The sequence below is a fragment of the Musa acuminata genome, chromosome BXJ1-8 (genome assembly GCF_036884655.1).
Source record: "Musa acuminata AAA Group cultivar baxijiao chromosome BXJ1-8, Cavendish_Baxijiao_AAA, whole genome shotgun sequence".
Classification (NCBI taxonomy): Eukaryota; Viridiplantae; Streptophyta; class Magnoliopsida; order Zingiberales; family Musaceae; genus Musa; species Musa acuminata.
In genome coordinates this window covers 2,337,522-2,353,296 of record NC_088334.1, presented here as the reverse complement: position 1 = coordinate 2,353,296, position 15,775 = coordinate 2,337,522, and the positions used below count along the sequence as shown (strand labels likewise).

The following is a 15,775-nucleotide window of genomic DNA, read 5'->3' as shown; positions in this document are numbered from 1 at the left end:
TAACCTTTGACACCTTAGTCAAGTCAACCTCATGCAACAAAAAAAAGGACCGACATTGCTTACGACTCCATGGAGTAGGCAAAACCTCATTATTCCACATCATTGTGCCTGCCAATATGATACCAATGCTTGCAGGTATCAGTTTGGTCTGGTGGAGCGCCAACTCATGGTTGATTCTTTCTTTGTCTATTATCTTGATGGTTGCCCGGGAAGCACAACGCAGTGCGCGAGGTGAAGGTCATGTACATCAGATCTGATCTCTTGTAACCACGGCTAGTGTAATGTCCCTGTGGAACTTCCAACAGCATCAGGCATTCACTCGCAGGGGATACTAGAATACAATCCTGTAAGAAAGCATACAGATTTCTGAAAATATCTTACATGTAGAGTCAAAGATGAGCTTTCTTGTGTTGGATCAATAAACCTTCGTTAAGGAACATCATTGCTCACAAAAAGCTTCATATCGACCATCCAGTGATGCACAAGCAGGACAACCACATCCAACACATTCAAATGATTCATTAGTTGTCTAAAAAATAGTTTGTATAACTAAAGACCTCATGACAACACTCGAGATTATTAGGTATTCTACTTGTCCCCTCGGCCGAACATCCCTCCCATTCCACCCATATCTTTGGATCCCATTTGCTTCATCAAGCTCTGCAGACCACCCATGCCGCCAATCTGCTTCAGCATTTGAGGAGGTAGGACCTTGCTCATCTGCTGCGCATTCATACTCCGAGACAGCGCACTCATTTCACCTTTCTTTGGGATCTTGAGCCCCTTCATCTTGCTCCAAATCTTTGCTAGACGCTTGTATTCCTCCAGCATTTCTGTGACGTCCCTGACTGACCTGCCTGAACCCCTCGCAATCCGCATTATACGGGACTCATTCATCAATTTAGGATTTGTACTGTCCAGCTCTGGATTCCAGAAAAAGGCAATTCGACTACATCATCCCACTACATTAAAATCTTTCCAGCAGTGGATAAAATTAAGGGACCCGTTACCTGCATTCGTCATGGAATCCATCATCGTCATATAACGCTTGATTTTTGCTTGACTTTCTTTTTCATGACCTTTAGGCATCAATTCTGCACTAAATCCAGGTAGCATAGAGAACACCTGCATGCAATATCACGTTCATCATTAAATGATAAAAAATATATATAAAAAAAAAAGGCATATAGTGAAATAGGAAGGTACAACAAAACAACTGCTGAGCTGCAAAAAACAGTCCAATGCAAGAAAATATAATGACACAGTGAAACAGAATAGTTAATCTTAACTAGTCAAGCTTAAAAAGTTGAATCAAATCTTATGACATGTAGAAGCTACAGTACCAAAGGTAACTTCTAATTTTGGTCAATCATAAAGCAAGTAGTAAATGGCTGTTGTTTAAAATGGTAAAAATATACTAGATGGAAGGCAACTCAACTATTCAAAACAAAAATAACAACCTGGCCTATAGGACCCATTTTGAGAATGTTCTGAAACTGTTCATACATCAGTCGCAAAGTAAAACTTCCTTCGGAAAGCTTCTGCAAAAGCTCAGGTTGTTGATCGGTGGGTACAACTTCATGAATTTTATCCATGAAACCAGACCAGTCACCCATTCCTAGACAAATGGCAAAAAGAATAAACATTACTACATAATGATAGTTATGAGCAGCAAAGATTGTGTAGATGGTTATAGCTCACCTAAAAGACGGCTTACAAATGGTTTTACATCGAACACTTCAAACTCCTCCATGTGCTCCCCCGTTCCAATAAATATGACTGGGCTTTTAGTGGCTGCAACTCTGCAGTCAAACCAAGTAGAAATATTCATTAATTTTTAACAAAATGATGGAGCTTAAAATGTAAGTTGCTAGCTCCTAACTGAAGCCGAAGAACTGCTACAACACCTCACATAAAAGCAAAAGAGCAAGAAACCTTGATATATGATGACCATTGCAATGGTGATACAGACACATATGAATGCAATACTCAGACGATGAAGATGATGAAACAAGAAATGAAACTGATGAGTGTCAATTTGATGGGTTTTCTCTTATGTATTGTCACTTTCAGGCATCTATAAACTGACTGACATGTCCGAGAATTGAAAACATCTGGACAACTAAACGCATGCCCGCTACAGACAACAGCTGGTCCGAATATACAAGCACAATAAGAAACGTACAAACAAAACATACGTCTAGATCAGTATATCTAAATGGTAAAATTGATAGTGGCAATTATTATACTGCATGCAACAGATACAAGTCATACAAGTACAGTTATAGATGTGCAAACAAAACATACTTCTACATAGCTATACCAAAAGTTAAACTTTAATTTCTGCCCATGTTCAATAGAACTAGTGTCACAGTTATGGTTCTACGACCACCTCTCCATCATATGTTATATGCTAGAAACAAATGCAACACTGTAAAGAGTATGGTTCTATTGTTGCATGGATGTATTTCAAAAATTTGCCCAATGAAGGTACATCACAAAACAACCAAAGTTGCCTGCAAGAAGGTATGACATGCTTAGAAATAAAAAAATATGAGAGTTGATCTTGCAAAATTATATTTCAAACATTAATGAAATTCAAGTAGACTCCTTACGCACTAAGCGCGCCACCTCCTTTTGCATGACCATCCATTTTTGTGATAATCACAGCTCCAACTGCTACACTTTGTTTGAAGGCTTGTGCTTGGTCAAATGCTGCTTGACCAATACTGCTGTCCATGACAAATATTATAAGATCGGGTTTCTGTGAGAGAGCAAAAATTATTAATCAACTTCCATTATGCAGTGAGTATGTAGTTGAAATATGATTGGAAAGAACAGCATATCTACCGTTGCTTCTGAGACTTGACGCATTTCTTCAAACAGAGCAGCTTCCTGTTTGTGTCGCCCACTTGTGTCCACAATAATCAAATCACGGTTTTCTTTCTTAAACGTTTCAACACCTTCAACAGCTATTTTTACAGGATCTGATTCCATGTAACTGCAGCAGAAATTGATCAAAGTGAACATTAAAGATGTTGCCCAGGGACCTTTTCATACAGATAGAAGAATAGAAGGCTTCTTTTACTTTAATGAGAAAAAAATAACTGGTTCTAAACACAAAGAATCAAGAACCACATTAGGCACTGCAACATGGAAAAAAGAAGAAACTGTACAAAACTAATTAGATTCACACCATACAAATAAAAGTGCGGTACAGTAGAATATTGCAGTCATAGATCTTCAGCCAAAATCTTCACCTGTGATGCTGGATTAAATTTTTTGCCAGCTAGACTTTGTAATTATGGTGTTTGTGAGCATGCTTATGAAGTAGATAAAATGTACCACATCAATAGAAAATAAATTCTATTAAATTGTATTGGCACATATACATTGGATTATGATGCATTTCAAGGTGACTGATTGAAAAGGGAGATAAAAGTCAGATACAGGGACAGGTATAAACAATTAAATTAAATTAAATTAAATATTCACTACTCCAATAGGGCAAGACAAGTATGAGTGGAAGCAGGTGGGAAAATATCTGTTCAAATATGTTTCTGTTCTAAGTGAGTTTGGATAAGCTTCCATGAATACATATCAGTCACACATCTAAATTCATCTTAGAAATTTATTATTCAAGATAACTCCAGATATAAATATGGATTTGGGCTGAACTCTATCTGTAACCGGACATCGAAATTGTTATACAAAGTACTAAAATTACCCATACATTACTAGAAAGGGTGGTTATTTCATTGGTTTATGTCGCATCAACCATTTTGTTTTTCTAGAAACACCTTATTTTCTTTTCCTAATTCTTCATTTTCTACTTATATTTGCTTTTGATCCACCTATCCAAGAAATATAATTGATGAATTTGAGTTAGTGACTTTGGAATTTACAGCTCCACAACAACAACATCAAAGCCATAAGTCTCAACCATTTGAGGTCATCTACATTGATCTTTTGCTGCCATAGAGATATGTAAAAGACCATATGTTTATTTAAGTTCAAAGTATTTAAATCTTTATTTATAGTTTCTATCAGAATCCTTTTTACGTCTTCCTCTATCTCTTCCAGTGATTTAAAAAGCGTTTGGGGCCAAGTTCCCAAAACGCCCGAGACACTAGGCGCTCGCCTACGCACCCACTTGAGCAAAGCAAGGCACTTCCGAATATTATAATTAAAATAGTATACAACTAAATAAAAATATGCTCAACATTTTTATGAAGATCTATGTTAGAATTAAACTGCTCCAAAAGTATCTTGTTAACCAGGAATGTTTTACTACTCTAAGACATTATCAAGTAAAAGCTAAGGGAGTTTCATGTATAAATCAAAGTGCGTATTGCCCATGGTGTTGTAGATACAACAAATACATTTAAACTGCTCCAAACGAGTTGCTGCTCATCTATTCGCAGTTCAATTAATCGGAAGATGGGGGAATCGACAAAGCAGTTTAATTAACAGGAAGGTGGGGGAAGCAGAGGGCGGCGAACAAAACTGCAGCTGCGAACGGATGAAGATGCAGTGACGGACGAAGGTAGCAAACGATGTTATCGACGACGACGGATGGAGTTGCAATGTTGGACAAAGCGTGTGAAGGTGACGAACGAAGGCAATGGAAGAGGTTGCCAACGATGGCGAACAAAGCTACTACAACAACAGACAAAGTTATAGCGGTGGAAGAGGTTTAGGGTTTAGATGAGCTATAGAGGCGAACGAGATGCAGCGACGGACGAGTTGCAGCAATGGCAGCTGAGCTGCAGCAGCAAATGAGATTGAACGAGGTTGCCGATGACGACTGGCAGAGCGAATAAAGGCGACAGATGTAGGGTTTCTTCACCTTTGTTTTCTTTTATTGGGTCGGGCGAGACGACAGATGTATTTATTGTTTCTTAATTGCTCAACACTTAAGATCCATAAAGCAATGTTAGTCTCACAATTATCTTATAAATTTTTTCTTTAAATCTCAGAGGTATCCGATAATCACATAAGATTGCTAATGCCCCTCGCCACTTTAATCATCATGTTTTTCCTCTATGAAGAATATTTTCATCAATCTCTTCATCTTCTTGAATAATTAATCCAAGATACATAAAACTTTTACTTAAAGGGATATTTTGTCAATCCAACTTAATTATATTCTCCTATCTATTCTTAGAATTACTAAAATTACATTTTATATATTCAATTTTAATCCACTTAATCTAAAACCTTTAGTTTCCAAGGTTTGACTACATAGTTTAAGTTTATAATTAATTCCAGTTAGGCTCTCATCAACAAATAATATACACCAGGGAAGTCTATCATGCAAATGACATGTAACTCTATAAGTTCATCCATTATTAATGTGAAAAAATAGGAACTTAATGTGAATCCTTGATGTAATCCTATGGTAATAGGAAACTCTCTAAACACTCCCCATGATTTTAACTAATAGCTACATTATCATATATATCTTTAATAACATCAATATAATTAGTACATCAAGTTACCACTAAAGATGACAAAGACCAATAAAGACTTAACAAGAAACAATAAGAAAGATGTTATGACTTTGATTTATCAAGTCCCAATACCCAGAAGAGATCTCACCTATGAAAAAAAAATCCATTTATCTAACCTTAAACAATTGGGAAGAATTAGTTGTTATTTTTGTTATTACCGATGATGATGTTGTTATATGGAGAAAAAAAATCCATTTATCCAACCTTAAATAATTGGGAAGAATTAGTTGTTATTTTTGTTATTACTGATGATGATGATGTTATTTCAGGTTATCTACAACAAGTTACCACATACATTGGGAAAAGTCCATGGTCATAAGCCACAAAAGACTGATATAACAAAGATCATTAGCATTAAACAAACTCGAGGATGAGATGAGATGATATAAATTGGCAAGGAGACTAATTTGGAAAACACTTATATACATATGGGTGCTCACCCCGTAACATTGTTCAAGACTAAATTGTTTAAACTTTTAACATCATAATCTGTTCTCTTATTCACGATTTTCTCATCTTCAAGCATTAAATCTCATATCCTAATGGTTTGACTATCTTGAGTTGACTACATATATTATGCAACCAGTAGAACTAGTATACCCTTTCTTTTCTGTTACTTGATCTATTGTATTGTAACCATTTTTTTGCTTTGGAAACCATATCTCAACTGATTTATAAAAGCCGCAGCATAGAACCTTCATTCCTAAGCATTGTAAACTTTGAAGTTCACCATTTGATTCTGTGCTAAAAGGAAAGAGCACAATTGTTTGAAACAATGTAATCAGGCAAAGTTCACATGAAAAATTCCATTACACACCTCACTTATATGGAGACAACATGGATCAAGAATTTAATCCCCATATCATTTCACCTGTACAAGGTGAAACATTATGTTCCAATCATTTCATGCAATGCAGAATTAGCTTGTTTTGCTGATCTATAAATTAACTCTGAACAAAGCTCTCTTGACCAGGCTTTCTAAGTCAAATCACAGATCAAACCAATCTGGTTGTGAGAGATCTTAGATCTTTCATAAACTCAACATTAGGGTTTCTCTGCTGGTGAGTCATGCCAAATCACCACCAGAGAACAAATTTTGTCCTCTCCAGGTTTTTTTGCTCTTTTTTATGTTTGCTTTCTTTCTTGTTCTGGCAGCTTAGAAGCTGAGATGCAGGAAATGACATGATTAGACAGTCTGGCATCCAACCGCCATCCCTTGCTGCTGGAGCTTCAGTCCTTAATAATGCACAACATTGTCAATTATGCTAACCATATCCAATAGATATCTCTCAACAAGTCAAACTGTAGCAAGGTTTCTTGATGAAAAGATCATAACATAGTGAGACTGCAATTAAGAGGATATCTAAGTAAAAGGATACCTTCCATAATAAGGAATTTTGGTTTTTGTTGCATTTTGCTTTAACTGATCAAAAGCACCAGCTCTAAATGTATCAGCACAAACTAAGGCAGGCTTCCATCCCTTCTTTTGATGATAATATGCATATTTGGTGCAAGTTGTAGTTTTTCCAGAACCTGGACATAGAAAAGAACAAGCAAAGCGAACCAGTGAAATAAGTTACGGTATTGCAACCTACACTTGGTTGAAGAAACAAAAATGAAATGAAGACATTTCTTAATCAGAAGAATGGTAAAGACATGAGGTAAGCTTACTTTACATGCACCCAATACAATTTCCATAGAAGGACTCAACTAAGGTACATATCACACTCAATGAACTATGGCATCTCTAATCACATTTGTAATTATATTGACTCAAAGTGTCACAGTTTATTTCCACAATGAAGTAAAGGTTAACAAACAAAATTGATGTGCCTCTCCCAAGGAGAACATTGTTTACAGTCAAGATGCAGCTTGAGGTTTTAACAGGTCTTCAAGTTGAAACCAAAGTTAGCATGTTTATAATAATAGTTGACATTCTTTCTTTTCTTTATGAGATGGTCAACAGATACACAACATTTTGAACATGGTTGTTCAAGTTCCATAACCTCTTGCACAAGAAGCCTGAAGATCTCATATAAAAACAAAGACCAGATGGTTTCAAAACCAAATTGATAGAATTACCTGCACAAAAAGAAGCATCTCTAGAATTAATGCTTCAAGTTGTAATCAGAAGTCTTTGCTTGAGAAAAAAAAAATCTAGAACATATTGTCACCACAAAGGTGAATGTTCATCAGTTGGCTCAGAAAAAAGAGACCATAGATACAAGAGGTACCACGTTCATGGTACTTCGATTTAGGCATGCAATTAAAAAGAGGACGAAGACTTACTCAAGAACTTGAGCCAAGGTTCTGAATATCATACCATACCGACGTACCGATCAGCTATCGGTATGGTACGTACCGAGCTATACCAAGCTATATCGAGCATATTGACACATAGTACACTAAGGTGTACCGATGTATCATCCATACCGGTCTTTTATTGGAACGATACATACCACCCATACCGAGCAGTACGGTACGGTATTGCAAAATATGACTTGAGCACCTTTTGAAATTTTTCTCATTTCAAGTTACCTATGGGATGAGATTAAGTACATTTTGACTTGGAAGACATTGATAACTGCTCTCTCTGTTTTTCTTCACATTTTTTGGATGAGATTAAGATGATATCAAGATAACAAAATTAATGATGTTGATGATCATTGAAATTAATGGAGTCTTTGGTTATGTTACTTTTGTTATTAAACTTGCACAAATTGAGTGTTCTAATGATTTATAAATAATAAAATTTATGTAATTTTGAGGTTTTGATGTTGAATTTTTTAAACATGAAATGATATGAAACTCATATTATTCAAATTTTATTCTATTCATTGTCTTTATGCTTAATTATATTTTTATTTTTTTTATAGTGGTAAGTGCCTAGTTTTGCTCGGCCGAGCATGTAGAGCCTCAAGCATTTTGGAACCTTGGTGCATCTAGTGCCTTGACGACACTACAACTAATGATGATAAGTACCAATATCAAATGTATATGTGTCTCAAACTACATATGCTATTGGTTGTTTCTTTTAGATGGTCTGTTATCGTCACGCTATTGTCATTTCTTTTAAATTTTAGATGATACTGCCTTTTTTCTTTGCTATCTTTAACTCTTTGAGGAAGATTAACTAACTTTACAACATAGTTGATCATTTTGATGATGCAAATGCATATGTGGATTTCATACCTTGTAGACCTACGAACATTACCACACTGGTCTTCCCCTTCTTGGGGGTGAAAGAAGGTTTTCCAGGATCCAACATTTTGCAGAGTTCATTGAATACAGCCTGAGGAAAAGACAACAGACAATTTTATTAAACACAGCATAATAAGCAAAAGGTTTTAAAAAGGGAAATCACATACCAACAAATCAAAGAATTTTTAGTGAGCTTCAAACAATATAATATTTTTAAGCAACAATGGTTTTAAGACAATCACACTCATAAGAAATAGAAGTCAAAACATCAAATTACTGATTCAGTTCAACTGCAGTGGTAAGGTGGTTCTCAAACTACAAAATAGGAAAACATTAATCTTGAGAATGAAAAAATATAAGAAATCAAATGTTTATTACCAAGGAGGTAATAGTGTGAATGCCTCCAAAAATAGAAGAATTAAAGAGAAAATAATATAGTTATATTACCGATGTTAGAACAAGAATAATATTCTTCTAAGTAATAGCCAGCTGATCATCACAACAGAAATTTGAGAATCCACCCTCTTTCTTTCAAAGGGAAACCTCAGTTTTCAAAAGTTCCAATAATCTGTTGTGTTAAACTACCAGAGATCCCTTTAAAAATGATTTCAGTATCCCTCAAGGGAAAGCAAAATACTCCATATACTAACTAATTTCATGCCCATTAAATCATGAGAGGTTTATGATGCTTGGCCAAATTAAATTACAGTAAACATTATGGTCATTGTATTACCATGAATCCAGGATTCACTCTCTCAACTGTTTATGAAAATTTGATTCCTGCATTCTGAAATTTGTGCTCTGCCCCTAAAATTCTCATTTCAGCAAATATGAATAGAAGCAAAGGCATGACTCGTGGGAAGTATGTAGTAAAGTAAATATTCTGCAAATCAAAAGCATGAAAGAAGACGACAAAAATATGGTTCTCAATGGTAGCCAGCTGATTTTTGTAGTGGAAGACAAGAATAATCGTTTTTCTTTCAAAGCAAATTCTTTTCTTATTCGTTCTTGAGGTTGAAAAAATCAAGTGTCTTACACTACCGGATATCCTGTTGAAAATAATTATAGTACCATGCAAGACAAAAGATGATACTCCATGTGCATGGTCAATAGAAACCAATAGCATTCCAATCTGACTACCTTACACCATTAAGAGATGCACAAAGTGACTAGCATTACATTTCAAATTTCCAATGACCTTTAAGTTCTATAAAAACTAGATCCCTGTTCTCCAACATTTATGCTCTTCCCTGGAAGTCCTCTAACTCAGCAATTGTAAACAAGAGTGAAGCCATATTCTCTCGAAAGTAGTCTCTCCTAACCACATTTCCGACCTTATATCATCCTTCCCAATCAGGATAGAACAAATCCAGGACAACTGGTAACTAAAAAGGCATATCTTTTATGAATTGGATTAAGAATAAGATTTTCACCATGATTACAGTACCATGTCATCACAATTAACAAACCAGTTAGAACCTAAGTCATATAACCCAAATCCTCTCAGTCATCCCCATGGACCTGCATCAATGGGCAAAACCCTACAGCATTTCATATACCCTCCTTTGCATTTTAGGGATATCTTTTTCGCTCTACCATCCTACAAATCCCAATGAAAACATAGCAGCACGAAAAGGATCCGAACTCTGTTATTACAATTAAGGAATCAGAGAAAGAATTTACTTTCAATTTTTCCAAATAAATCAAACCGTGATCCCTTGAAATCAAATCCAAAATCTATGAACACTAGACCCCTTTGCACTAATAAATTATAAATGTCAGTTATTTTCGCGTCATCAACAAAGTAAGAAGCAAGAACAAACGCGTTTGAAACCCTCGCTAACCAATTCAATCCCAACAAAAAGCCGAAAGTGACTTGATCCGATCGAATCAAGAGACCGATGGAGGGACGACCTGTTGGATGATGCGGCGCTTGTTGTGGCCGGCGGCGAGGTCGTCAAGATTGACGATGCGCTTGATGTTGGCCTGCATGTCCCGGACCAGCTTGAACTGGACGTCGGACTGCAGCAGCGCGCGCGAGATCTCGTTCAGGCATTCGCTGAGCACCTTCTCATCGATAATGGTGGCGTTGCTCATCTGCTGCAACGCCCGGGCGATGCTCCCGCCGAGCTGTGCGAGCACCATCTTCGCGCCGATCCGCCTCCGCCTGCTTCCTCGATTTAGGGTTAGGGATTGGATGAGAATTGGGCTGAGAAGAGAAAAACGCCTCGAGAGGAACAAGAAAAGGGATCGGAATACCCGAAACTTTACGATAGGAAACCCTAAATTTATACGATTTTAAACAACGCCTTACGAGGATTGCGATAATCTTTGTGCTTTACTTTTTGGTCCTTTTCTTTACTATTATATAGATAACACCCCTCGAGTCAGATCGCAAACGCTTATTGTTCTTGTTTTGTTGTATAGACCGGAAATATGAGTCAAAGAGAAAAGAATCGAGTCAATAGTGGGTTAAATGGAGGAAATCTATCAAAAAATAAAATCATGATTAATAAATTATTAAATAATTAAAAACTATATAAAAGAGACCGAAGGGAGGTGAGGGTGATAAAATCCCACATTAAGGCGGAGGCAATGGACATCAACAAAAGACAAAGATGATAGAGCGGAAGCCATGGGCAATTATCCTTATTGGCATTGAGATCTAATTATTAATTTTTTAGAAATAAATAATATTTTTTAGAAATTATTTTTTTAGAAATAAAAATTATCTTTGGAAATAATCTTTAGAAATAAAAAAAAATTAGAAATAAAAATTATCTTTAGAAATAAATAATTTTTTGTATAAATAAAAAATGAATAAATAAAAATAATAAAATTATTTTTTTTAGAAATTATCCTTATTGGCATTGAGATCTAATAATTGGATTTGTTGTATTGACGTGACTCAATTAGTGAGTGATGATAGTCTAAAACTAACCCATGCTAGATATGTGGCCACACACACGATGATAGAGGATCCAACCCCTCACTAATTCCCATTCGTCCAAAAGATTCAAGAGGAGCCCATTCCCACTAGCTTTTGATTCTGGAGTCATTTAATGATAGCACAAGCTTAACTAAACACATAGTGACCTTCCATGATGTTATACAACACATCGGATGTCTTAATGTGTGATATTTTCTTTACCACACTATGAGGCTTGATACGAGAGTGATATGCTCGCCTAAAGCCACTTTGGTGAGTTCGTTCCGTCAATTTATTATGAGCTTGGTCCAAATTATCTAAATTATGAGGCATCTTTGTGTTATCTATCAATAAATGATCAACCTAATTACAAATTGTTATGATCGAGAGCACTAAGAGGGGGGGGTGAATTAGTGCAGCGGAAATCTTACAGCGATTAAAAAACCAAAAGCTGCGTTCGTTCAAAAATTATTATGATGCAAAAGCAAATTCTCAGTTTGTATCTAAGTGCAGTTTGCGTCTAAGCGCAGATTGCGTCTAAGCGCAGTTTTGCGTCTAAGCGCAATTTACGTCTAAACTTAGATTTACGTCTAAACGCAGTTTTACGTCTAAACGCAGATTTACGTCTAAACGCAAATTTACGTCTAAACGCAGATTTACGTCTAAACGCAGTTTTACGTCTAAACGCAGATTTACGTCTAAACTCAGATTTACGTCTTAAACTCAGATTTACGTCTAAACGCAGATTTACGTCTAAACGCAGTTTTACGTCTAGACGCAGATTTACGTCTAAACTTTGAAACTTGTTTGTATACTCGCAGAAGGCAGTATGCAGTATGTAGTTGAAATCAAGACGTAAACGTGAACTGAGATCTGATGATTGAGCGAGGAAAGCCGATTTACGTCTGAATGCAGTTTTACGTCTAAATGTTGAAACTCGTTCGTAAAATTGTAGAGGACAGTTTGCAGTTATCAATAGGATCAAAATGTAAGTGTAAACTGCAAAGAAGCTCGTTCGTAAAAGCACGGAAGATAGTTCTGCAGAATCAAACGTAAACGTAAACTATAATGTATGAAAATACGAATTTACGTCTGAATGCAGATTCGGAAGAACAACACTTAGAACTTGTTCGTGAAAGCGCAGAGAGCAGTAGTGATGAAGGAGGTTTGCAGTAATGATAAAGTGCTCGAAAATAAATGCAAACCAGAGATTTAGAGTGGTTCGGTCAGCCTTGACCTACTCCACTTTTGGCTTCCTCCACCGACGAGGTTGCCGACGTCAACTAGGGGCCTTCCTTCAATAGGCGAAGGCCAAACTGCCCTTTTACAACTTCTCTCCTTTTGACAGGCTCAGGAGACAACCTTTACAGACCTTTCTCTCCTCACTTTACAACTGAAAACTTGAAGAACAGAAGGAGGAGACTTAAAGGATTTACAACACTTTTGAGCTCTTAGAATCACAGAAAAGATCAAGATTTCGGTGTAGGTCTGTTTCTTTTCAGTGCTGAATGGGTGGGGTATTTATAGGCCCCAACCCAATTCAAAATTCGAGCTCAAAACGATCAAATCGATCAAATCCCAGAATTCTGGGATCAGGCGGTTGCACCTCTTGACTGGAGAGGTGGCACCGCCTGGCAGAGCTCGAAGACTGAGCTCAGGCGATTGCTCCTCTCTGCCTGAGCTCGAAGACTGAGCTCGATGGTTGCATCACCTGGCAGAGCTCGAAGACTGAGCTCGGTGGTTGCATCACCTGGCAGAGCTCGAAATCTGAGCTCGGTGGTTGCATCACCTGCCAGAGCTCGAAACTGAGCTCAGGCTGATGCACCTCTCTGCCAGAGCTCGAAGACTGAGCTCGGTGATTGCATCACCTGGCAGAGCTCGAGACTGAGCTCAGGCTGATGCTCCTCTCTGCCAGAGCTCGAAGACTGAGCTCGGTGGTTGCATCGCCTGGCAGAGCTCGAAACTTGAGCTCTGGCGGTGCTACCTCTTGGCAGAGGAGGTTGCACCGCCCAGTCTAGCTCGAAGACTGAGCTCTGGGCGGTTGCACCTCTCGGCTGGGGCGGTTGCACCTCCCAGCCTCGCAGCCCTGGCGGTTGCACCTCCTGGCTGGGGCGGTTGCACCTCCCAACCTCGCAGGAAGACATAGCCTGGGCGGTGCTACCTCCAACCCTGGCGGTGGCACCTCTTCACTATTCCAGCTCACTTGGTTTGGCTCCAAACTTGGTCCAAACCAGTCCGAACTTGGGCCTAATTGGCCCCTACTTGGGTTATAGGATTAACACCTAATCCTAACCCTAATTAACGTGCTAACTATGAATTTAAAGACATTTTCTAAGCTATTACAAAGTCCGCAAGTCAAGACTTCTTCTAGCGAGCTTCCGGCAAACTTCCGGCGGTCTTCCGATGAACTCTCGGAAACCATTCTGCGGACTCCCGGCAAGCTCCTAGACTTCACGATTTGTTCTTAGCGAGTTCCAACGAGCTTCTTCGGCAAGCTCCGATCTTTCTCGGCGAGCTCCGCGAACTCCCAACGAATCTTCGGACTTCCGTCGAACTCTCGAACTCGCAACAAATCCATCGCGCTTGACTCCGACACTTTGTTTCGCTTTATGTCTTCATCGTTATCATAGTTAATCCTGCACAATTAAAACAAAACTTCAATCGAGACAATTAATCCTAAGCAATTAACCAAGTTGTCCGACATGTCATTGGTCCCTCGACGCTTCGTCCGATTCTTCGGCGCATCGTCCTCTCGTGCAGCCTATTGCCCAATCGGCCAGTTGACTCCGCAACTCCGATATCCTTGGCACAATACCCGCTCTTCTTGGCCCGATGCCCGAGTCCACGGCCCGAAGCCTTCTGTCGATACGCCGACCGATCCACCGGCCCGACGTCCAATCTTCTGACATGTTCTTTCGGCACAACATGATTTTCCTGCTTTAATTGTCTCATCCTGATCGAAGCATCCCGCGTCACTCAAAACGCAGATTAAATCATAAACATATATCAAGTAGTTTCATCATCAAAATACGAGATTCAACACAAATCGCACTCGAGTCTTAAAAGATTTATAAAAGAGTAAATTGATTAGTTCAAAAGCGAACGATGAATAAGCTCCGACGTCTCGGGAAAAAAATAACTTTACAAGCAATTAAATAAACACTTAGTATACAAAAGAGAAAATAGAGAGAGAAAAAAAAGGATTGAGGTAAATGAAGACGTAAGTTCACAAATGATTACTCATCGGGTGTCGGGCATATTGGCAAGTTCTCATAGGCTTAATATGCAAACTTGTGAATTCAATTAATACCCAATACTACCTCAAACCCTCATTCAGCTAGGTGCCATCCTCGGGATTCTAGGGTGCTGAGATGATTGATGCTTTTCTTTACATTATAGCCTCTAGAAAACAAGTCATGACATGTGAAAACTATGCCATTTTGGGATAATTTTATGTATTCTAGTGAGTAATCGCTTTGTAACTTACAAAATATTTCTACTTATAATTTTCAAGCAAAGCACACAAAACTATAAAAAAAAACACTGTTGAAACATATGTACAAGCAAATAAAAGCGATGAATGATCTATTGACAAAGGTGGTGCGGGTGTACAATGACTGTTCATGACGAATTAGCCAAGGAGTTTGAACAGCCTTTTGTTATAAATATGTGTCTTAAATGCATATGGGAGAAAGAGACACTCCCAAATTCATCATTTGATTCATAAATGAGATATGCCATATAGTAGACGCCCATCATAAATGAGATTTTGGATGAATTATCAGAAGTAGTTTTGATAAAATCTTGAAAAGGCCCTACTTTCAAAAATTCTAATATATTTTTTTTATTAAATGATAATTTTACTCTTGCATTTCAACTCCGGGCTGCTTGCGCCTTCGTTGTTGGCAACTATTGTGCGTGAGCTACTAATTACCTTTGTTGACTGTCAAAACCTAGTCACTTATGCCTCTGCCCAAGTAAGCCCACTATTAGGGCGTGTCTGATGGAGGCCAACAAGGTCCTCGGAGATGAGGGTCAATAAAGGTTAGCAAAGATAGAGGCAATGCAGGGCGAAGGTGGTAGCAAGTCTGATGAGGACTAACGGGGGTCTGTAGAGACAAGGGTGGATCAA

The 15,775-nt window shown here is 37.9% G+C and overlaps 1 protein-coding gene across 1 annotated transcript; it reads right to left on the bottom strand.

Annotated features, from left to right (window-relative positions):
- Positions 1-493: 493 nt before the first annotated feature.
- Positions 494-10,993, bottom strand: LOC103993969 (signal recognition particle subunit SRP54 2). Its single transcript, XM_009414219.3, has 9 exons — positions 10,629-10,993; positions 8,706-8,805; positions 6,893-7,046; positions 2,851-3,001; positions 2,616-2,764; positions 1,702-1,802; positions 1,461-1,618; positions 1,011-1,125; positions 494-923 (listed from the first exon to the last, which is right to left on the bottom strand). The coding sequence occupies exons 1-9, from the start codon at positions 10,857-10,859 to the stop codon at positions 589-591; spliced, it is 1,494 nt and encodes a 497-aa protein (XP_009412494.2). The 5' UTR covers positions 10,860-10,993; the 3' UTR covers positions 494-588.
- Positions 10,994-15,775: the final 4,782 nt, after the last annotated feature.

What these genes read in the sequence shown, in the direction of transcription:
- LOC103993969 (XM_009414219.3), bottom strand. Translation starts at nt 10,859, where the DNA reads ATGGTGCTCGCACAGCTCGGCGGGAGCATCGCCCGGGCGTTGCAGCAG. An exon ending in AATGTTCGTAGGTCTACAAG is followed by an intron (nt 7,047 to 8,705) that starts GTATGAAATCCA and finishes TTCTATGTCCAG; the next exon opens with GTTCTGGAAAAACTACAACT. An exon ending in GGATTCCATGACGAATGCAG is followed by an intron (nt 924 to 1,010) that starts GTAACGGGTCCC and finishes TCTGGAATCCAG; the next exon opens with AGCTGGACAGTACAAATCCT.